Source organism: Manacus candei, unplaced genomic scaffold (assembly GCF_025592945.1).
Source record: "Manacus candei isolate 608988 ecotype Guabito, Panama unplaced genomic scaffold, ASM2559294v1 h1tg000018l, whole genome shotgun sequence".
Classification (NCBI taxonomy): domain Eukaryota; kingdom Metazoa; phylum Chordata; class Aves; order Passeriformes; family Pipridae; genus Manacus; species Manacus candei.
The window spans coordinates 1,230,710-1,256,188 of NW_026138066.1; the positions used below are offsets into that span (position 1 = coordinate 1,230,710).

The 25,479-nt window shown below is 36.4% G+C and overlaps 1 protein-coding gene across 5 annotated transcripts in view; it reads right to left on the reverse strand.

Annotated features, from left to right (window-relative positions):
- Positions 1-21: 21 nt before the first annotated feature.
- The window catches only part of NR2C1 (nuclear receptor subfamily 2 group C member 1), a 65,567-nt gene continuing 40,109 nt past the window's right edge, over positions 22-25,479 (reverse strand). For all 5 annotated transcript variants that reach the window (XM_051784056.1, XM_051784053.1, XM_051784055.1 and 2 more), the window contains 10 exons: positions 24,595-24,774; positions 22,709-22,856; positions 22,523-22,613; positions 21,071-21,255; positions 17,561-17,723; positions 16,050-16,171; positions 12,825-12,964; positions 10,810-10,947; positions 6,853-6,958; positions 22-6,312 (listed from right to left, as the gene is read on the reverse strand). In XM_051784056.1, coding sequence (XP_051640016.1) covers positions 6,138-6,312; positions 6,853-6,958; positions 10,810-10,947; positions 12,825-12,964; positions 16,050-16,171; positions 17,561-17,723; positions 21,071-21,255; positions 22,523-22,613; positions 22,709-22,856; positions 24,595-24,774 — 1,448 coding nt within the window. In that variant the 3' untranslated portion in view covers positions 22-6,137. The remainder of the gene's footprint in view (positions 6,313-6,852; positions 6,959-10,809; positions 10,948-12,824; positions 12,965-16,049; positions 16,172-17,560; positions 17,724-21,070; positions 21,256-22,522; positions 22,614-22,708; positions 22,857-24,594; positions 24,775-25,479) is intronic.

Sequence of the window (25,479 nt, forward strand, 5' to 3'; positions counted from 1 at the left end):
GGTCAGCAAGATACAAAGAACTTCAGGATAGGGGGAAGAAAACCCCTTTTTAATAGAAATGTCTACTGACAATCTCTTATTTCACATATGTCACAAGATCTGTGATGACAAAAGAGTTGCCAAGACTGGCAGTAAGGAGTCCAGGATTGCTTAGATCAAAAATCGGGAGATAGGGGAGGTGACCTCTCACCCAGTGCAGACTGTGGCCGATGGTCAACAGAAGTGTCTTGTCTTGGCTCTTGGATTTTCCCAATTCTAGCAGGCTTGTTAAGGAATGTGTATCTCTTGTCTGGTCCACGTCTCCACCCCGCCTTCTCTGTCTTGCCCCATTACCTTCTCCTGATCCTGCATCAGCAGGAAGAAATACCTTTGATTGTTCTGTGTGGATGTTGGAGCACTCTACTGCTGGTGCTGCAAGGCTGGTCTGGCAAGGTGCAGAAACAACTTCCCTGACCTTCACAAGGGTAGGGCTACACAGGCCAGGCAAAAGCAAAAATAGACCCACAGTACTTTGTCAGAGCAGGCAGGACTTGGAAGTGCACCCAGTAAACACATCATTCAGTGCTGACTGGCACTGGCCGATCAGCACTAAGAGGCCAAGCTGCTGGGCACTGCCGCTATCGCAATTGGGCCTATGGGAAGGGACAAAGCAGGAGTTGAAGTGAAAAATTAAGTAGGTGGTGTTACACTTAAAAGGAAAATGAGACTAGGAAAAGGTTGTGTTGGCCAAGTTCACAGTGTGGAAATACACCCATTTCAACATAAAGTCTACTGGTTGAAGTTTCTCATTGAAAATTTTTTAGTTTTTAACACAAGTGGTTTTGTGTTCAAACACAAAACGCAAGCCCTGCTGATTCTGTGCTCTGTCCTCTAACCACAGCATCTCTTTTGTGACAAGTCTTAGGTTTCAGTACACTTGTGGCACGTTATCAGCATTTTCACAATCAAGTCATTATTAAATTAATTGTTTATCCAGTAATATTTAAAATTGAGATAAGTTTACTTGAACATTTGAGGTCTGTTTCTTTCAAAAGAAAAAAAACTTTGTTCAACCATACTATAACTTTCAACGTAAAACTGATCCATAATGAATCAAATACTAATTTCCAAATATCCATTATGGCATTATATGACATGAAGATCTGTGATCAGGGTTCATTACAATACATATTTTTATATAGTATTTTAAAAACCAAATCATTGGTAAATTAAATTTTACAATAAATTATTAATTTTCAAATTCATAGGCCAGAAAGTAGTAAGCATGGAAACAAAGGGTTAATAGCAACAAAGATTAGCAAACAGCAAGATATTGCAGCTATCACAAATCCCAGAGACTGAATATAACTGACAATACTACATAGTGTAAAAAAAAATGTGAAAGATCCACAAACTTTGTAATCATATAGTGTTCTAGGTCTATAGACAATCTGTATAAAACACTAACAAACTAATAGGATATTGCAATTGTTTTCTATAATAGAAAGTTACAATTTTTTTTAAAAATACATCCAAAATAGAATTTTCCAATTTAGCCAGGTTTCAAGACATTTATAGTGATTTTTTTTTTATACAACAGCAAGACAACTACAGTGACATTGTATTGCTTACACTGAAACTGATGTACTACCAAACTGCAAAGGCTAAACAAAATGAACAGACCAGTTTCAAAATGAACAGACTGACTTTCACTGACACAAAGACCACACGACAATAATAAATGTATGGACAGATAAGTCTGTAACTGTGCAAGGTATTGGAATGAATGTACTTTTGAAAAAAGTTTATATAAAACAGTTATTTGCACTAGGAACTTTAGCAGTATGAAACAACCCACATATACATGTGCAACATATAGTTTCATGAAAAATATTTGAACTAGTAAGCTTATTATGTGTAACAGTACTCTCACCTTTAAATCATAGGATTTTAAAATGCATAAAATTGGTTTTTTTCCTTTCATGTGATTTATATTAAAATTATTTTTCTTGCTCTTAACATTGAAAATTTTGTTGAAACTAAACTTGTCCTTTCATTAGCAAAGAGTCATCTTATTTTTGGCTAGTAAATGCCACAGTTTGGTTAGATCCGGATTAGCTCTGAAAACTGTCAAGACTGCCGAAGATCAAAAAGCTGAAAAATAAGCTAGAAGTGAAATCACAAAAATACTGAGGTATTTTAACATCCACGGTGGAGTGAGCTTCAATACTCATATTTTTGTTAGCTGATTGACAATGTTACTGACAGAAACCAGTAATATTCGCCAGCCTTTCATTCAGTACCAAAGAACATTCTCTCACAAGACCGTAAATGACAATAAATCACACAGGTGGTGAGATCATGTCATCATAGTGTTAGAAACACTAAGGGCCTGAGTTGAAGGTAACTTGATATGCTCTATTTAACTGAGCAGCAGTTATCTTAAAATAACCAAAACAAAACCAGAACTTCACCATTTAGCTTTTCCATGAGCTGTGCATTACTGTCAGATGACTGCAATGGTTAACACATATAAATAAGGAAAAACCATGTTCGTTCCCGTATTTACCTGTTTTAAAGCTCCCATTCCTGAGAAAACCCAGGTATGCCTCATTCCTTATCAAAAACGTGAATTTATAGTTTAAGAATGATTAATGAAATAATTTTGAAATAATTTTAAAATAATTAATGAAGATCATGCTGAACAAAGTGAGTAACACTGAATTAACAATCTCCAGTATGAGATGCAGTTTCTAGATCATCATGAAGACAAGAGAGATTACTTGGCAGGCAGCACAGACTGGCTGCACCCTACCTTTTTATCAATCTTGAACTTATGATGAAAATATATTATTATGAAAATGTAAGAAAACTTTCTGAGGGAAAAGGTCACTTACCAGTAGTCAGAGCTGCTTGCAATGTGTTGTAAGTATGCACTTTGGCTCTTTAGAGGTCCAAATGTCAGAGGTATCCAAGATCATAAAATGGGTGGGGTTTTTGTCCCTCATAATACACAAATGCCTGAATTTGAACAACCTCATGTGAAGCATGACGAAGGTTTTTGTCCTTATGAGTTAACACATCCTAAGAAAGTAGTCTTGACCCAGCAGTCAGTGGTGATGGCAGTTCATGTGTTACTGCAGTCGGCTAACTTGTGTTCAGACTAGGGCACAAAGGGGAAGCAAGAACAGAAATCCAGAGGAAAAGGTTCTGATGCAAAACATTCCCGCACAACATTCTCCCCCAAAACATTCCAACACAAGGTAGAGTTTCACCACATTCCATGTGGGAAGAGAGCTCAGCTGCCATGGCCAGCTCCACACTAAAAGCTGTCCTCCAGCAAGTGAGTAAGTGCCAAGGCACAGCAGAGGGGGTGGCTCCATCCCATTAGGGGTCCATAGCTCTGAGTGCATTGGTCTGTGGATTGGATATGACCAATCCTGTAGTACAGTCCACCACAACACCCTTCTTTCTAAATGGGAGAGAGATAGATTTGATGGGTGGACTGTTAGATGGATAAAAAAGTGGATGGATGGTCACATCCAGAGGGTAGCGGTCAGTGACTCAGAGTCAGATGAACATCAGTGACAAGCAGTGTCCTTCAGGGGTCTGTATTATTTAATAACCAGTGTTATTTAATATCTTCATTAATAACACAGATGAAGGAATCAAGTGCACCCTCACCAAGTTTGCAGATGGCACCAAGCTGAGTGGTGTAGCTGACACACTTGAAGGATGGGATGCCATCCAGAGGGACCTGCTTTGGATGGCATCCAGTGGACCCACTGGAATCTCATAAGGTATAACAAGACCAAGTGCAAGGTGCAGCACCTGGGTCAGGGCAACCCCCAGCATCAGTACAGGTTGGGAGATGAAAGGACTGAGAGCAGCCCTGCAGAGAAGGATTTGGGGGTGCTGTTGGATGAGAGGCTGGACATGACCTGGCAATGTGCACTTGCAGCCCAGAAAGCCAGTTGTGTCCTGGGCTGCATCAAAAGCAGTGTGGGCAGCAGGGTGAGGGGCAGGATTCTGCCCCTCTACTCTGTTCAGGTGAGACCTCACCTGGAGTGCTGCATCCAGGTCTGGGGTCCCAAGGAAAGACATTGATCTGTTGGAGTGAATCCAGAGGAGGGCCATCAAGTTGATTAGAGGGATGGAGCACCTCTCCAGCGAGGAAAGGCTAAGAAAATTGGGATTGTTCAGCTTGGAAAAGAGAAGGCTTAGGCACCTTCCAGTACCTGAAGGGAGACTACAAGAAAAATGGAAAGAGACTACAAGCGGGAATGGTTTCAAACTGAGAGTAGGTTTAGATTAGATATTAGGAAGAAATTATTTACTGTGAGGGTGGTGAGGCACTGGAACAGGCTGCCCAGAAAAGTTGTGGATGCCCTATCCTGGAAATGTCCAAAGCTAGGTTGCATGAGGCTTTGAGTAACCTAGTCTAGTGGAAGACATCCCTGTTCACACAGGGAGTTGGAAAAAGATGAGCTTTAAGGTACCTTCCAACCCAAACCGTTCTCTGATTCTGTGATTCTATGATACAATCTTGTATTACAGAGCTTGGGTGGAGGAAGATCCAAGCAGCTCAGTTAGTAGAATTGACAAGAACACAGAAATTCAGGGTCAGAGGCAGTTCTCAGATTCTTTTTGACTGGTTGTGATCCTCAGGTGCTGAGAAAAACTACAGAACGCAAGAACTACAGAACTCAGTTCTCATTTAGTAGTCTCTTGGTGTTAGGGTGGCCTTGGAGCTGCTACTGCAGAGTGGGCAAGGGCTTCCTTTTAAGCTGATCTTCTGGCTAAGTAATTTTTGGTGCAACTATGTGTTTCTTGATTGTGTGAGGCTCTTCCTCACCAGTTTTGCCAGAGAAAGAAAGAGTTTGTGCTAAATAGAACTTGGTCTTGATCCAGGATTCAGATAATCCTAAATGCTGTTGTCTGAAGTAGACCAACACTTGCACTGCGATACTTCTCTCACTTTAAGCAACAGGTAATAAATGTGCTAGGGATGTGTCAGTATTACTTGTCAAGTGAGTCACATGCCTCAAGACTGAAAAACATTAAAATCCATTCTTAGGCGGAGCCATGGAGTATGATTCAGGCAACATGTATGGAATATCTAGACCCATTTCTAATGAGGAAAGGAAAAGCAGCAGAGACCATGCTCCCATAGGGAGGGGCATTGGATTTGACAAGCTCAAATTTAAAAAATAATCATTCAGGGCTGGTTGAAAAAGAGAACTACGTAGCCAAAGGCTAATGATAATAAAAAAATAAAGACACGGGCACAAGTTAAGAGGCATCTAGGATGCCTCCATCACTGGGCACTGAGTATGAAAGAGGGAAGAGTAGGGTGAAAAAGCTTTAAGTTCTGAGACCAGAAAAAAAAGGAGTATGCTGTCTTTGAATACCTGCAGTACACACTTCTCTGTCAGTTTTTCATAGTATAAACCAGCTTATGTCTACTACCATGTGATATCACAACACAGTGTTCTGGTGTATCTGCAAAACAGTACCGAATCTTCGCTGCTTCACTTCTGATCAAGTGCATCAACATGACAACAGAATATTTTAAAATGTGAACTTCCTCTACTTTCCCTGAACTTGTAATGGTATCCAGTGTTCAGTTCAGCAAGAAACAACTCTCTTCAAAACAAAAGCCAAAACTAAGTTTGGTCTTGTTTGCATGGAAACACTGGCCTTTTCAGGATGTTTGATCATGTATTTTCAATTTGATAAGTAAGAATGAACTAGTAGCAAAACACTGAGAACACAACTTGGAGAGGAAAGTTAATTTATTTCTCTAAAACATCACACTAACTCAAGATACCTTAGTTCAGTCAAAGCTTCTTCAGTTTCCTCATAAGCCTGGACTTCATAAACAAATATTCCAAGTCCGTCTATCTACAAAAATAGGATAGACAATTCTTACTTTCTTCAGATATCAAGTTAATTTACAAGTCCTTGAGGATAGATGAAAAATAGGAAGTGATCCTATATCATAATACACTCCACCATGTTTCCCAAGTGTACTGGAAAGGAGGAATATGAGCCTTCTTTGGAAAGGTGCATTGGAAGGCTTACTACCATCTCTTGGAGACAGGGTATGCATTTACATCACCATGACTGCCATGGTACAGAATCCTGGACTGCTACTTTTATACGGCATGACCTATGATCTGGGAGTTGTACTCTGCTGTCTCCATTCGCAGAATATATGGGATGATGCTATCAATCTGGACATTTCCAATTAGTCCTGCGAAGAACAGCTCTTCAGTGATGGCAGCGCTCATCAGCCTAAGAGCAGGCAATCGGAGGAGAAGTCTAGACAGTCTGGAAAATAAGTTTGGTAAAAAGTGTTACTTGGCAGATCACAGATTTTGGTGTTATTCACAATGAAGTTATTAGTTAAAGAAGAGAAAAAATTGACAAGGGACATTACTGGTCAAAATTTCTTCTATCTAGTTAATGAAAGGCTTAAATATTTGAATCAGGAGAGCATCAAATTTATGTTTAGTCATGTCTTTAACAGTACAGAACATGTGAGTATGCCTGTCAATTACATGGACTGTATAATGTTTGGATTTAGTGTAAATGATGAAATATTCCAAATAGGTGCAATTCAAATTGAATGTTAATAATATTTATTTCTGATCTTTAATTTTAGAAATTAATAATGAATGAGTAGACAAATAATACTCATAGTATGTATGAACACATGCATAATATTTGAAGTGTTCTAAAGGTAATTTTTTACCTTTAAGGAGGTAAGAAGAAAATGTACATTATCTATTACATGAAATACTGTACAAATCAGTACCATCAATGACTCTGAAAAGACAATCAATCAAGTGAGCATCTAAATTTACAGACCTGTAAGTATCATCTGGATATGCCTTTGTTACATAGTCCTGGAACTCCATATAAGCCTTTTCTTGAAATTTCTCAATCTGTACCACATTTTCTAGACCTGGGTGATCTGAAAAAAAAAAACCAAAACAAACGCTCTTCATTGTTATACCTGTTCTATACAAGCTGCATTAAAATCCTTCCAGATTTTCCAACTGTAAACACTGAAATAATTATATGGTAGCTGCAGCAACTCCACTTTTAGCGGAGGACACTGCTTCCTTATATTTCTCTTCCCCTAGGCTTATGTTTTACTTAGCTTTTCATAAATAAAACCAGACATTTTGAAGAGTTCAAATAAATTCAGTGCTTGCAATGTTTACATTAATCTTGATGATACCACTCTCTTCTCTGCGTAGCAGTAGAACAGCATTGTTTCAATACACTGACATTTGCTGAAATATTGTATGCACAAATAGTATCTGGGTGGGATGTGAAGGATAAAATTAAGATCAACAGAAAAAGCAGAATAAAAAGCTGAGAACCATTTGTTTCCTAAAAACTGTGAAAGATATATAGCAGATAATTTTTTTTTCAACTATTTGGTGCAAAAATTTCGAATGTGTTCCACATAATTTTTAGCAGTGATTTGAACACTTGAAGTCTTAATCTTGCTAAAATGAAAGGATATCAACCTAACTGCCAGGTCACATTAGGAAATTATTATCCAGTAATTCTGAACTCTCTACATGGTCTGTAATTTTTATTATCCATCTTAATGAAAAAATTTTACTGTCAAGTTTACTAGCATAACAAATCACATAGATTTTATTTTGCACAAATGGCATCTTAAATGAGCTGCCAAATTTTGTGAGATAAAAGACTGTTTCTAACAGTCACGCTCCTCTCCAAATACACAAAACCAGTAAACAAACCCAAGAGATTTTTGCTCTGTGGATAAAGAAGCTTTGGAAGCAATTCAGCAGTTAGGTGATACATTGCACTCCCCTGAATGCGTTATTTCACAGAGGAGTATTTTGTTCTATATAGTAATTCAGTCATTCTGAAAGCGTGATTTTGAATTCATGCAGAGGACAAGAGGTTAATTAGTTCATACAAAGAAACATATTTTGAAGAGTTATCACTGTCAAGTAAAAAGCACCACTTCATGGCGCCTCTTTTAGAGCAATGTCAGGAACGCAGCTGAAAGTCAAGTTCTGGAAACAGTACTTTGAAGATCACTGCTAGTACACTTGCAGCCAAGTCTTCTCGGCACACCCTTTACACTGATCTCTTTGCCCAAGGCTGTCCTGTGGCAATCAAACAGCTGGCTTGGCACAGAAGACAGAAAATCACCAGGGCCTACTAAAGCAGAGGTTCTTAGCCTAGGGCTCTGCTGCATGTGCAGCCCAGCCCCATTCTGTAGCAAAGCAGTAAAATCCCTGCAATTCCTGGCCTGTGAATCATTGCCAGAACAACCTTCCGTTCAAGATACTAAACATGACTTTCAGGTACATGAAGATTTTGTTATATGGCTCACAGGGTCAAGAGTATTGAGAACATGTTGCCATTAAAGCAGATACACATCATTAGTAATGTGATCCTGAAAACATGTGAGCTAAAGAAAATTCTTCTCCATCATGTGACTGGATAGTCTTTTCCCAACATATTTTTCCTTCTACCTTATGTGTTGTCAAGTATAATTGGAAGGAGATAAATAAACTTCAATCTGAACAAATAAGTAAATATTGTTTTGCAAGTGCAAGGTTCCTAGACTAGTATTTTCAGGTGTCTGACAGGACTGATTTTTCCAAAGGATTCTATCATAAGTCCTAGTGGACATCATTCTAAGAAAAAGGGCTTGAGGTATTCTTCCATCATTTTCTTTGTATGTGTACAATGTGTACAAGTGTGTACAATGTGTACAAGTTCTCAGTATAGGAATGCCATGAAAGGACTACTTTGGAGTAAGAACACCTAAAAGAGAATTACATCTCCTGCAAGCATTATCTACTAAAATTAAACCAGCAAACACCCTCCTGCCATTCACTTTGAGAAAATCTCTGCCTCTTCTGAAATAATGACAAAAAGTCCAGGCAACTCTTCAGTCCTCAGCAGAAGAGAAAAACTGCAAACATTTTCAAGCATGCTTAATATTGTGTTTAAACTCATGGCGGGTCCTGCTTATCAAGAAGCTGAAACTGTTCCTGTGATTCAGTGGACTGTAAAAGCAAACACATAAAACCATGCAAGACCTTCCTAGTCACGAGGACTGACAACAGGATTATGTTCCATAATGAAAACACACAGGATCTGATTTTCGTTAGTGATCCACAGTAGAAGAGTATCACTGCAATATCCTCTGGGAATTTAACATCTTTCTTGGAAAGTTCTGACTCTACTTATAGCACTTCTTATTTGCAAGAATTGTTTCATCTCAGAAATCTTCCATTAATGCAATGCATGTGTGTGTGTGTGTATCAATGGAAGATACACAGGGTTTTGTTTGCGCACTCAGATGAATGCCATGAATTCCTGCTGATGCTGCCACTCTTACTGGGAGATATAGATACTTCTTGTAGATATTCCATATAGAAAAGATCATGCAAATATGAGGGAAACTGCAAAGCAAGAACCTCACAATATATAAATTCTATATATTAGAATTCACATTTTGGGAGTGTCCAAATTCCAAAAAATTTGCTCACCTAACTGATTTTTCTGTGAAAGGGTGAACTGCAACTGAGTGGAAAAAGAAAGGTTTTCTTAGATCTAATAAATCTACAGAACTGACAAGAACCAAATACCCAGCTCTCCTCCATGTCCTACCCTACAGACAGGGGAAGGTCACTAAGATTCTGTCAGCTTTTTAACATCTGCTCCAATCTTTTCTATGGGACATCATCATCTACAAAAGGCAGAGCAACAAGGATTAAGGAAGCTGTTGATGCCTTTAAAACTTTCAAATGCAAAATGGAGTGACTGAAGATTTACTTTCTAAATGTGACAGTGAAAAAATCTTGGAGATACAGAAAGTACTTGAAGTTTATAAATTTTTCTTTTATCAAATATTTGGTTTTGGCTTTATATTAAATCCCAATTCTGAATGATGAATCTAAGACCTGTAGGATACTGATATAATATCTGAATGCCTTTAGTGAAAAGTTAATTCTACAACTTTCAAATAAAGAAAATTAATTTTGTAATTTCTACAGTCCAGTTATACTGGTGACACAATCTAATCACTCAGTCACTATCTACCATAACCAGAGGACTCTTTCCTCCTTATTGTAGACTAATCACCCATAAGGAAAAAATAATTATTTTACCTTCACTGTCTAATATATGTGCATTAACACTAGAGGGAGTACATTAAGCAAATACTGTTTAGAAGACAGAAATAATAATAATATAAGGGAATGTTTGTGGTGTTCACTCACCAGAAACGCTATCTGCGTTATTAAAATATCTGTGTGGAGTAAGGTGATGTTTCTGTAATTTTGCATGTGAGAATCGATGACCAGAGAGATAAATCTTTCATATGTTAAAAACACAACTTCAATCCATCTCAGCTGGATGTGCAAGAGCAACACTTCGGAAAATTAAACTGCAGGTCCTCAGAAAATGTACCCCAGAAAAGAGGCACATAATTAAGGGCGATAAATAAATAAATTAAAAGGAAAAAAAAAACAACCAAAAAACCAAACCCAAACCAACAAGAAGCATCAGTGGCAGAGGTAAGAATACGACTCCCAAATAAAAAGAATTAAAGTCCCCCTGCAAAAAAAGTCCCCAAAGCAACATCCAACTATTTACATTAAAAGATTAACCCTCCTTTTCCTACAGTCCTCATTACACACCCTCCAAGATTCCTCAACAAATGAGGCAGTAATTCTGCAAATAACAGTATGATGAAACAGGCAGAAGTTATATGGCAACAAATAGCACAGTTAAAGTTTTACATTTGGAATAATTACATACCAGGACTGAAGAGGACGATAGCTTTCAAATATGCATATTCATATCCATCTAGACAAAGCTTAACCATGCTGTTACAGAACTCTTGCAATTTGAAGACATGCTCCATTACTAGTCTTCCTCTGTCTGTTGGCAGCTTATCTGAGTCAACACACACATAAATATAAAATGCCAAGTCAACACACATGCAAAAAATGTGCTCACACCGGAATATTAAAAATAATTATTTTATTAGATTCAAACAGTGGGAAATCTACGCCATCTATAAATTCCTATTAGGTCTGAATAATCTTGACACCAACAATTAATGGACTGTAACAATCCCTTTTCCCCCCTTCAACTGTGCAGTAAGGACTCCTCCTGCCACTAAAGCCTCCAGTAATCAGGCATGGACTAGAGCTTGAAATGATCGAGGAAGGAAGGGACTATGTGTAAGTAAAGAATACACTGCTATTGCAGCTCCGTGCTCCATGTCTCAGGGTCAGGTGCCATGCAGCAGGTTAGTGTACAGCTTCATGGGTTATCTTAATCAAAGACCACCTCACTGCTGCTAAAGGTGTACTATACACCTTTCCTGATCTGCATTGAGAGGAATGTGGTTGGTGTACAGCTGTTCGCTTTGGGCCAGCCTGAAAATCCCATTCCCTCCATAATCCATCAAACTAAAGCCCCTGGATCCCACAAACCTGTTATCGCTTGGAGATACTGCAGCTGGCATACTGCACAACTGGTTTTTGCATTCAAACTGAATTCCCTATTTAAATGGTAGAAATATGGATTTGTAGTAATGATAAAAACATGAGTAATTACTAAAATACCTGTTTTGGTGAACATGCTTTAAAAATTACATAGATCATAGTTTACAGATTCCATTTATATCCCCCCTAAAGACAATCACAGTTTTGTTAGTATCTTTAGCTAATAATCCAGTACATTTTGTAGTTGGATCAGGTTTTATTAAACAATTGTTATTTATAGGAGCATCTTGTGGATAGTTTTAAATCATGAAAATCCCCCAGAAATAGTTCTTTAATTACCTAATCATAAAAGAAGATGAAAAATCTATAGTCAAGTGAGCTGTCTTTTTCCAGATGACCAAGCTGTGTTTGCATAGCATCAACAACAGTGAATTTTCATATCCCTAACAGCAAACAACTCAAAAATCTACTTAAATCTGAAAATGCTTAGATTTTTGTATGTGCATGTGCCTTATTAATAATAAGTTAGGACTATGAACTGATAAAGACTATTGACTAGTTAGCTTTTAGTGCTGACAACCTTGTGAGCGTTCACAAGCACACAAAGATTAGCTAAAAGACTCCTCTCTTGCTCAGAAGAACAAATGAAAGAGGTCAACTGACATGTCTTTCATTTGAATATAAATATGCCAAAGATGCAGGACACAGGATTAACAAGGAACAAAGTGTATTTAGGGAAGATCTGATGAAGACTTGCATCTAGACTAAAACTAGGATAAAGAAGTCAACAAGCCAAGTTATGTAAAGGAAGTGTATCACCAAGTTGGCGTTCAGCTGCTTTGTGTCACAGCTATGAAAAGGACAGGTGGGTCATTACTTTATACACTTGATACAGGGGAATCATATTCACAGTACACTTGTGTTCTCAACATTTGATCTTGCCCAAAATATTCCTAATTTGGGCTGATGATATTAACAGAACAGCAGAGCACTATTAGACATTACCATACATAATAAAATCAACCCCAGTAAATGCCAATCCATATTAGACAGATGGATTATTGTTATATATATGTATATTTATTTCTTTTTAATTTGGAGGTAAATATTAGCATAGCTGATTTTTGCAAAATTGCTAAAAAATTCCATCTTGTGAACTGAAGTTTCTAGTATTATTTATTTCAATACTAACCATGAAATTCTATAAACAGCAAACTTACATTAACAACTGAAGGATAAGTAAAAAGTTTCTGTGCAGTTCAAAACTTAAAAAAATCAAGTAATTCCCCAAGTGTGATGTGTGCACAGTACACAACTTACCTTGCTGTAAACTGCCTTGAAGGTGATTAACAAATGCAGATAATATAGTTGCCACATTCATAACTTGTGAACATTGTGCTAGACCAAGCGTAAAAAGTTCATTCCAGCAGGCTTTTACTAATGATATGCTGTTATCCTGTCTATTAAAAAACACAATAATTTCACTTAATAAAACCAGCCATTTGCATTCATATTTCTTTTTAATTTGAAGAACACTTCATAAAATATTAATCTAATTCAACCATTGCAACCACTACCAAACTGAAGCCCTGCATCCTTTTTCTCTTCACGCTAGAATTAAAATACCTGGTTTAAAGTGACTTTTGTAAAGAAATTGACCTAAAACGAGATAGATTTCTATCACAAAAGTGAGCTGAAGTACCAATAAATGACAACTGTCGCAGCATACTCCATCGTGCTAGTTTTCTTAGGATTTACACTAGTTTCTGAATAACATTTACATGCATGGACAAAAAAAAAGTTTGCACTGTCCCTGTACTGTGGATGTAGAACAGACTCAAACGTCTTTTTTTTTTTTTCCTCACTTGAAAACGGACAGGTCGGTATAACTTTTTAATTAAAGATACGTGTGAAATGGAACATGTGAGATCAAGCTTTTGAGCTTCCTGACTGCTATTTTCTGCATTCCTTTCATGTCTGGAATAAAGGTTTGAAATACAGACTTCAAAGTATAAGTAACAGTCATGAGGATTTCTTTGCTGAAAGAACCAGTCCTTACATTCAGCTTCATGCGTAGTCAGGATTTTTTTTCAAATGCTGAAACTTAAAATTAAATATATCAATGCAATCCAGCCACTTCCATATTAGTAACCTAATTTTCAGTAATGCCAAGCATCTCTAATTTGCAGAGCTTAACAAGAGCTCAGTACTTTAAAAAGGAAATCCTATCAGTAAGGAGTCAAAGTCAGGTACCATGTTTCACAGTTTTATCCAGTGAATATAAATAATGGAAATCTAAAAGAAGCACAAGACCTATCAAGGAAGAAAAGCATATTAAAGCTAGGATTTCAACTACAAAAATACAATGGAATAGATTTTTGCAGGAATGAAGCTGTAATCTTCAAGAACATTTTTGATGATTTGCTGCAATACAAAGATGCCAAATGACAGGTGAATGTAGCCTTGTTCTTAACTGGATTACAGAAACCTTACTGAGGGCAATGTTTTTTACTATGATCAAGTTCTTGGAAGACATGATACTGTACATATGGCTTCTACACATATTTGTCACATCCTCATTCAGCTCCTGTCAAAGGGACTGTGCTGAGAAACAGTGAAAAAAAGGTGTACTGGTTACTCATCTGATATGTGTGTAGATAAACATCTCATCTAGAGCATCTTTAAGGCTGATCAAACTTAGACCAGAACCAGCTCTCAAGTTTGCTTAAGCAGCCTCAAAACACTAAGAGGCTGTAACCAGCCTGATGAACCTTTCAGTAAGAAACTCTCTTGCCTACCAAGATGCTCGTGCAGGAAGATGAACTAAGCAGTGATTTGGTATCATGATTGGGCCAAAGGCAACTATCTTGATGTGACTAAGGAGAACATTGCCTGAGAAGGGAACCATCTGGATATCCATCCAATTATCCATCTTCCTTACAAAACCATTACTATGGTTTTGGTTTGGCTCATCAGCTCCATGAATTTCTCTTCATTTAAAAAGTGAAATGAGTCACCCTTTTAAAAGTCAAAATTATAAGACATACTGTGCTCAAACTAAAAAGACTGCATTAATTTCAAATAAATTTCCACTTGAAAATAGTTCCTATTTTAAGGCTCTTCAAAGGGAAAACTATATTGATGTTAAATGGTGTTTAAATATACTGTTGCCCATGATCTTGTCTGGGTCTGTAAATGCTAGCATAGGTGAATATTAACACTATTAAGACAGCTTACTCTTCCATATTTTTTACTCAGAAAAATATATTGGGAAGTAACATATTAAAAGAACACGTACAGATTTTTCTATAAGCATGTCTTGCTAGATCTTTTTGGAGAGACAGGTCTTCTGTATAACATTTTATTTTTAAAAAGCAATTCCCATTTTTCATTAGAGCACTAATTTGCAGTGTCTCTCTGTTACAAACACCTTTTAAAAAATGATAACAATGTAATGTACTATGTTCATTTGCTATGTATTTTTAAATTATGCAGGGCAACAATTTCTACCAAAATAAAACATCATATTTACCTATTTTTTACCTTTGCTATTCTTTAACTATATAGAATATTCCTTTTTCCTTCTCCAAAACACAGGATTAATTACACACAATATAGTATTTTTCCTTAAATAGTGTAGAATCATTTGGCTTAAGCATCTGAGTAAATACAAATGGTAATCAGATCATCCTGCTTTTGACAGCCTTCCTGGAAAAGGGGACAATCCCTCATTTTAAAATAGCATTCTCTTTGCTGCCACAGTCATACGCTATGAGATGAGAGCAATGCAGATGAGAGCAAACATGATTTATACTCCATTTGTGTCAGAGTTGATACACTATCTTTATTTGTTTGATGTATCTTCATAAAATTACTTCTGAAAATAACATGTCAGTTTTCCCCATGCAGTTTTGAGATGTTTTTTCATGACAATAAGCAATGGACTACTACATTTAGCTTATGAATTTTAAGTGATACATTGAATTCCAATGGAGAAGCAGGATGTTATACCAACTGTAAAAAGAATAGTAATAATTACTTTCTGGTTACAGGAACTATTTTATTTTTAGAAAATCCTCTGAAATTAGACAACTTCATTCTGAATCTTTAATGAATCTAGCTAACCATTTTATTCATAGAGGTTATTAAAGGCAAAATTACTACTACTAATTCATCTTATAAAGGTAAAAATAAAAAAGGAGCTTTTATTTGATGATTGCCTGATAAGCAATCAGGACATAGCCTAAGGCTGTAGCTATTAAAAAACTGATAGGAATTCCTATTTACTAAAATTATATTGAAGTAGCAGCAGTGTACATGCATTTGATTGTTATAAATCTACTGCTTTTTCTTTCAAAACCCAACCAAAATCCTGAATTAGACTCAAATCGGGAGTAGTTTTAATTCAGAAAGTTTACCTTACTAAGATTTTAACAGTTTTAATATGTAGTTTTATATCAAAAAGTCCCCGAAGAAGACAGAAAAAATAAAAAATTAAAAAGCACATATTCACAACATAAGTGAATAGAGTAACTGAACACTTACCCTAAAGCTTGGAAAGATGGAATGGAACGTGCCCAGTGCATGGACAAAAAAAGCAACCTGGAGGCAGACTCGCAGATATAGTGAACGTTAAGATAATCAGGCATAGGAGAAGGCATGGTGAGCTGGCAATCACAGAAAAAGTGCAAGACTTTTTACTTTCTTCATAATATGTTTAGAAAAAAATCAGTCTTAAGAGTTTCTTTTAAGTGAAAAAGTAAATTGTTTTTTTAAATAAACATGATATAATCCTGACATAAAATTGAATGACTGGCTTTTTCATTATTAGCCACACTGTTATATGCTATAGTAACTAAAAAGCAAGAAAAAAGGCAAAAATTCTGATTCGAAGATAAAGACTCCTGTCTGGGACACCTGGAGATGGAAAATCCCAAATACAACTCAACTTTTGAGACACTCAAAGAATAAGAGAGAAGAATCATTGTAACTGGAATGAAGTTGCTTACACTAAAGGGGTTACCACAACTCCTGAAGAGAGTGTGTGTGAAAGAATTCTATGTCACATCTTTTTTTGTACTTTCAATTAATATTTTACAAAGAAATACATCAAAAATATTTTGATGTGTGAGTAAAATACCTAATACACAGATGCTCCCAAAATATATAACCAATATACATCAGAAAGGACCAGCTCTACCTTTCTTCATGTCCATGAGTAAAATCAGTGACATTACTTGCATATGTGAAGAAAGTGAGATTTGACTCAAAACTGCTAATTATAGCACTGTAGTTCCATCTTCAGAAATTAATAGTACTTAATATAACAGTCTGGCTAACACAATTAAAAAAAAAAAACACCCTTGACATTTGCCTTAGAGATGTTTATTCAACTGATCAAAACAGATGCCGATAAGAGGGGCAAAGGTTAGTCAAATACCTAGTACTGAAGAAGTTTTCAGATGAGCAAGCTTTTTTGATTTGTCCATGAATAATATGAAGAGGAAAAAAAAGGGATAGAAGAATTTCTGCAGGCTTGTAAAATGAGAAATAACGCCAGAAAATATATGGCTCACTAACACCGAAACTGTATTCTCCCTTAATCATTAAAGTCAATTAATACTAAAATAGGGTATCTACACAAAGAAGAAACTGACAAATACACTTAAAAGTCTCAAAATCCAGTTGCAGATTGCATCAGATCCACTGCTGTTAACAAGTGAGAATGTGGACGCTGACTCTGCTTCATGCGACACTTTGTCTGTGTATATCTTCTTGCATGGATTATCCAGTATTTTTAAGGTAAAAACTATAAAATAAAGAGTGCAGCTAAACCACCGAAGAGTGCTGTGCTTTTTCCTAAACAGTTAACCAGTGAACAAAAGTGGTGTTCATAACATTAATTCATTGGAAATTAATGCAAATACCTGAACTAATAGTTACTAATAATAGTTACTCCTCTAAGAAATTCAAAATAAGATTTAATCAGATAATTATTTTACATTACTATGTTAAAATGGTTATAAATAGTCAACAGTAACAAAAATATTCAGTACCCTGAATGCTACGTGAGCATCACTGAGTAGTGGCCCCTCTATTTCAACGACACTCGTGCTTGTTTCTCCACCAAGCAGCTGTGCATTGGCATCAATACTTTCAGAGTTCTGACATGCTGCGCTCTCTGCTGGATTTAATGCTTTTGCAAGAGTATCAAATGCCCTGTAAGATCACAAACAAGCAAACAAACAAAAAGAAATAAACTTTCATTTTAGAGACCGTTTCAATTTAAGAGGAAAATGCATGAATCTGAAACCTGTATTTAAACGTCTGTTTAAAAGAATGAGGTTTGGAAAATAAAAGTCAGTAACATACTTTTCCTGACATTCCACTGAACTCTGAAACAAAAATTAGCAGCAGATCCTGTTCACACAAGTTGCCAACAAATTCACAGTTTTGACATATTGGTTGTGCTGCTGAATCACAGTTTGCCTTTCAAGATCTCTTTAGTGATGTTTACTGAGAGTGCTGGTATGAGCATTTTGAGGACCTGATCATCAGATGCTGTTACAGTCACTTAGTGCACATATACATTTTACAGGTTTTTACTGATAAGAAGCACAGAGTAAGATTTTTTTTTTGTTAAGTAATGAGTTGTGGTTAGGTTTTTCAACTGAATTTGAAAAGACTGCTTCAAGCTATGTAAGAGAAAGCACTCCCATGCTTTCAATACCATCCTTAGTACCCTCTGATGTGTGGCAGTGACTCCTGTCTGTCACAAGCACAAATATTAGAGTGGAGACGTCACGACAAGCATAGATATATTACTCAGTATTTTGCTGCTTGATAAGAGATGCATTTTTTTTCTCTTCACAAATACACCTGAGAACCACAACTGACACACCTTCAATTAAAAATACACAGACTTGATCACTGCCTACAGACAGATGACATATCCTGAGAGCAGCATCATTTGTATGCAGTGTTACATGAAAAACTTACACAACTGAGGTCTGAAAACTTCACAAAAGCTGATTATCAGCTTGTATGTAGAGCTGATTCTCAACTCGTAGAGGTGTTTATTATCACAGAGTCTAAAATCACTGATTTAATGCCGAAGTCTGGAGTAGAACTTTGCCACCTTCTCTTCCCCCTCCGCTCCCTAGCTCACTGAACTCACTAACATGCCAAAAAAACTAGATGTTTGATGTAAGCATTTACAACCAAATGAACCATCACAATGAAAGAGCTGCTGACACTGCCTCAAGGCTTGAGATGGTAAATGAACTACTTTTTGATCCTCACTAGACTGTATACATGTGTACACAAGAGGGTGACTGGGCATACAAGAGGTATATGTGGGCCATTTTCTGTCTCTGGCAAATGCAAAGTAGGCACAAAGGGAATGTATTCATGGCTAAGCTCTACAAGCTATACAACTGGAATCCTGCCAGGAGATTTGAGTTTCAGGTCTTGCATGGCTCACTGTTTGCAGTCTTAGGTAGAACAGGCAAACCTCGCAGCTCAGTGGAAGGTGCTTTTTAGGAAAAAATAGAATCTCTGCAGTGGTCTTCATGTGGCAGGGACAGAAAGGTAAGAGAGGAACATGACCTCCCCTCTCCCCAAAAGCTAAATGTCATATGCATCTGTCACTATCCTGTATTTATTCAGCACAGGCTGAAGAGTCCTTTTTTAATAGTGTAGGCAGGTACACTGGTTAACCATGTCTGCCCATGATACTTTTTTCCTCATTCTTGTTGTAGCAGGAGTAAGCCAGCAGAAGCCAGTAGTGACTTTGCTTCCTCAGGGCTCAGCTTTGTGGGTCTTTTCCTGACATGAAGCCTCAACATGAGCAATGACTGTAAGGTAAAACACCAATGAAAAGAGAATCTAGAACAAAGCTTGCCTGAAAGCTACAAAAGTCTAGCCTACAAAGTGAGAGAAAAAGGCATAATACATAATAAAATACATGCTATTGATATCCTTTGCTATAAACTACTTTGGTTCTCTTTTCATCAGGCTTAGTCACTGACAGATATACAGGACTGCAGATAAACTGTAAAGAATGAACATAATGAAGCATTAGAGGACAAGGCATATAAAATTACAATATAAAAGTAGTGGGGTACTAGCAGCAAAAGTTGTACACTATGTTCATAGCAGCAATAGTGAAAGCATAACTACTGTAGCTGAAAGCAATGAAATATAATAAAATAAAAGTATGGATGGATAAAATGTACTCTCCGAAATCCCTTAAACTCCTTTTCTTCAGTAAACATCTCTGTCTGACAGATCAAGCTGGCATAGGGCCTGACAAGAAAATCAGTGATGTAGAGAAAAATTTTAGTTTCTCCTTGGGTAACAACTTTCCTTTCAAAGGAATGTTTAACTTGAATCTCCCCACTGTAAATCTATTATGTAACCTACTGGACATGAGTATGCTGAGTCAGAGCTCTTTCAAGCTTTCTGGCTGAGAGAACCTGATGCCTTTTCAAACACAGATTTTTAAAACTGAACAGAAACTCTGAACTTGGCAAAAAAAAGCATCTGAAAGTGCAAGGAAATAAAAGATTACTACATCTCTTTGAACAGCCATAGTACTGAATGATGTTTATCAGCACGTACAACAAAGCTATTTACACATCATATTGTTACACAGCATATTCTTTACCTAGGAGGACACAACAAAAGCCCAAATCAGCATCTGTAGAAGTCAGATTGACTTTCTAAGCAGTATATAAAGAAAGGAGAAGAAAAAATGTAATCTGCTTGCAATTATGCAAAGCAGTAGAGACCACAGGGGAAATCCTGTATTTCAGTCAGTACAAACCACTATATGCCCACCTTTTTTCTCTTAATGGGTTTACTCCACACACACATTTTCAGAACAGCATGTACTATGTAGATGGTGTGTAAAAGAATATTGCTGAGACAGCTGTCAGAAGCTGGCATGAGATGACAACCAAGGAAGAACATGACTGTGATTGCTGGAGTAACTGAGTACATGCTACACAGAATATCTTGCACATATTCTCACCACAAAGGCTCAGTTAAAACCAGGGCAAGTTTGTCGGATAAAACCTACAAATTTGTAGGATATTCACTGAATGTATTTGTATTAATAGTGAGAATTCTGTGACTTCTTCTGTGTAGAAGGAAAATGCTTTTTAAGCTTTTAAGGTGATTAATAGTTACAAGCATTAAAATGCTCACACAGGTGAGATCTCTTATGAACCAGTCTTCCAGGATGACACCAAGTACCAGGACTATAGTACAAGATCTAACATACCTTACTTAGTGTGGCCAACCAAAAGGTAAGAAAATCAGCTGTAACATTTAAATTGAAATTAATTTCAAGTACAAACAAATAAAAGGATTTATTTCTCAAATGGAACTTCCTTTGATTTCAACTTGGAAGAATCTTACAGATTTATCTTCTACGTGAGCTTATGCTCTTATTACTATTACTTTTATAGCAGATAAATTTTCTAATTGTGATGATTTAATCGGTCTGAATTGACACAGACATTCCCAAAAAGAGTAATATTTTCAAATGTAACATGCCTTACCTTGTAACATCACTACTAGCTTGTTCTTCTTGCTTGAGTTCAGATAATGATGCATCTCCATTACTTAAACTCTCAATCATAGATAGCTCTGTACTACTTTGTGATATGTCTTTGCATTTACTGAGATTTGCTAATGAAGTCACCACATTTGCCAGTGTACTTAAATCTCCTTGACATGCTTCAACCTAGGGGAAAAGAACAGTTAATTCTCAGTTAATTGGCAGCAGTTAACCTGCAATAGAAGAGTCTAACTTTTACATAAATGAAGAATTGAGCATATGCATAGACCTGTAAGAAAACTATTTTCAGTAAATAGGTAATCATCATACAGCAATTAGACACTGCACTGCATCTAAAATATGAAATATTTAGACATTTACTTTTAAAAGTAATAGCTACCTATTTCTTTCAAAAAGAAATACTGCAGGTGGTTACGCAAGTACAGGAAGAGGATTTATCTTCTCTACTCACTAGTCAGTTACCAGGACTATAAGACTGCACTTGATTATATTTTTAGCATCTTCCTTTCTTCCTCGTGTAATTATGTCAGTAGTAATAGGGTAGGAGAATGTTTGAAAAGAAGGAATGCATAACAAGTCACCTTTAAAAGCAAGCAGAAAAAGAATTCTGCTGCAGCCTTTTTGGTGTTTATGTCTTTATATAACTCCAAGTGAACAAGGTGATTCAGTACTGACCAGCAACTCAGAGAGGCAGTAAGACATGTTTTCCACATCATTACAGACAAGCATGCTGCTGCTAACACCAGCATGCTACCTGTCACTTAGCTTGTGTTATCATACTCTACAGAGCCAGAAAAGTGAAATGGAATGAACAAGTTCTGATGGGGCCCTTTGCAGACAGAGCAAGCAAGGCAAATTGCATGAAAACAGTATGAGGTAATTTAGTATCAACTAGAAAAATACAAAAGCTTCCTACTGTGCATATGTAGGGAAGTTACCCTGCAGCTTTAGTGGATCAGGAAGTGTAACAAAAGGGGAAACAAACAAAACCAGCTCAGAAATAAGACTGTTGCTGAGATAGCTCTTGTTAGCTCTACAAAAATAGTAGTGATTCAGGGGAAAAAAATCCAACAGAATTTATGAAATGCGCTGTGATAATGCCAGGAGAGGTTTTCTGAACACCTCACTTTATTCATACAAGGGAAATAGCCAAGTATCAGGACTTACCAACACAAAAATTAAAGTAATGTAGCCCTTAAAGCTGTCTAAAAATGTGAAGGAAGGGCACTTACTTTGTAGTGTTTTTAGCATTCTTACTATGTGAGGCTAAAAGGATTCTTGTAAAGACAAGACATTTCCAACACTGGCTAATGTTCTAAAGCAGTGTTTTAAAATTAATTTAACCAAACAGAAGTACAACAGAACATCCTTCCTTACATACACAATTACAGCAATGAGCACTACTTAATGTATCTGTCATATCATCACATACCTTATCTGGAGTCATCAGCACAGTAGGTTCACTTTTTATTGCAGATGGATGAATGTTAACAAACATTCCTGATTCCAGCAGACCTGTTGATCTGACAGAAATCAGTGCAAATTTTAATTTTAATTAATTTTAAAACTGAATTTTCCTCTTTCAGCAGAGATAGTTACTTCTGAGTATAACACATACCTTGCTGTTTCATTGTCTGTTACAAAAGTTGGAGTTGCAGCTAACGGACTACGAAGATCTTTCCGAATGTAGATCTTTTCTGTAGAAGCTGCACAGTTAGAAGATTTTTCTCTTGACACTTCAATAGGTTTCCTCTCACACTGCACAGCTAAAAAAATAATACCCAACTATTAAATCACAGCCCAAATTACAGACTAAGAAGTAATACTTCTTTTCTCTATTTAATATTCAATTTTAATAATAATTCTGAAAATAACTAAAACATATATAAAATATATCCCATAACCAACAACCTAGGAAGTTGGGTAAAAAACAGCAAACTGATTTGATTTGTCCTAACTGAAATGATGTGGTAGTCAGAGATCTAACACATAGATGCTAAAATTTTCAAGTTACAATTAAGGGATAAATCCCCTTATATCCTATTTTTAATCTGAATCAAAGTGGAAGCTTAAGGCTTCTTGTTCTCTCAGTTTGATGATCCCACACTCTTACTTCCTTTGTAAAGGACTCATAGTACCTTTTTCCATGGATTGTGGGTCTGTGTTGAACCCACATAACTTTATGCACTTAAAGAAGCTTCTCCAGTTAGGACCTTAGACAATACAGAGGGAAAGGGACATTCACAAAGTTCATTTCAGACCACTTAAGATCAATCTGGGCAACATCCTGACTCACAATCACTGACCTCAGAAAAGAAGCAAGATTTTTAATTTGAGTCCCTCAGTGAAACTAGGTGGAATGACTCACGGGCTTTAGCCTACAAATTTATCACCTTGGTTTGAACGGATTAGAGAACATTAAAATGAAACTTACAGTACTACACCCTACAGGAAAAATGTGGAAGTGTGGAAAATGTGTAACTAAAGAGAAAAAATTAAAAAGCTTTCAAATTAGCAATACACTGTGATGTTATTCAAATTTTATGTTGATAAGTATCATAAACCCCAAATGTCATAATATCATCAAGTATTGACAATGCCATTAAAGTCAGCCTGCAACTCAAAAATAGTACTTTGAAAGGCTGGGAGATGGAGGCAAGTATTTCATCTTCCTTTGCTAACCCTGTGCTTGCTAGCAGCATCTGACTTTGCTGAAAAAAGGCATTAAGATCCACTTTCTGAATTAATTTCCTCTGTGCTGGAAAAGTGTTACTGATTTCTGCTGACAGAAGCAAGGCTGTAAGGATGAAAATATCTGCAGAGGTTCAAGAGGGCAGCAAAATAAGAGCTGGATGACAGCAGAGCACAAGACTAATACTGTATTGTACAGTAGTAGTGTTGCAGTATTAGGGCAGTATTACTATTTGTGTATTGCTTGACTTTCTGTGTGTTTAGTATTCTGATATTGCTGTGGTATTGAAGTATCACTCCATTTAACTGATGGAAAGCTAAAAAGGAACTTGGAATCTGCAAGAATCGGTAAGAACTGAACTTCAGATCACTATAGATCTCTGCCTTATGAATACCTGTCTCTGCAGAGCTTTGCCAACAGTGAACAGAAATTCAGTAAAAACAGTAGTCTCAGTTGTGGGAAAACTGAAGATAGAATTCAAAACATTCAGTAGCCTAATTTACACACAGGAGAACTGAACTGCCTAAAAAAAATGAAGATAGAGACATGCTGGACATCTGCCACCCCGGAGTAACAATTCATTGACTTTCACCACATGCAATGTGCTTATTAAGTTTGTAAAGCAATATACATGATTGAAAGCATTTCAGATTTCTGATACACCAAATCTGTATGACTCTTTAAAGAAAAAGATACAACGACATAAAAATACACAATCGAGATAATAATTTGCACTTATACAAACATATCATTTGTAGCACAAAGTTTAACACAGCTGCCAGATAAAATACTTTGCTCTTTTTCAGACTTACAGTCTTGTTTCATCCCAAACGCGATGCATCTCTGCAGCCGACAATACTGACATCGGTTCCGGTGGTGTTTGTTAATGACACAGTCCTTTGTTCCTCGGCAGGAATAAACTAAATTCTTCCGTATACTCCTTTTAAAGAATCCTTTGCATCCCTCACAAGTTACTGCTCCATAATGACGCCCTGGTTACAGACCAACATAAATCATGACATTAATTTTACAGTGTAATATTATTTTTATAGAGTTTATATTTATTAAAAGCAAAGTATTTGCTATTTTACGCAGAAAAAGAACACTCTTCTTCTCCATGGATTACAGATCTTAAAATATACTAGGGCTATAAAACAACATAAAAAAGCAAGTGAACTGTTTTTCTAGTTCAAAGCACTTTAACAGGACAGATTTTACAAACAGGAAATTTGCTTATCTGTTGACAGTAGTGTTAAAAAAAGCTAAGAAAACAAGTTAGCAAGAATAAAAAAAACCCAAACATTTTCATTTATACATTTCTCTAGCAATTTTTTCAAACTGTCCCTACAGACAAGCCCTGTGATTGCTCATTACAAATTTAGCTGCTGAAATTGTATGCATTAAATCTAATGGAACCATGGAAAACACAAACATGGCAATCACTTCAAAGCTTTACTTTCACCTCTCATTTCCCTAACAGAGTAATGGTACATCCTTCATTCTTTCAGTAAAACTTCAATGAAAGAATAATCTAGAATAGATATAATTTTTTATAACACACCCCCCCCCCCAGTTCTGTGGATTTTCTGTATAATATAAAAATTTCTAAGATATACTACAGAAAGTTTTAAAATTATTTTTAGAAGTAAGTTATTTTGATTTTGCATGAAATATAAACATTACTAAAAAGTACTAGT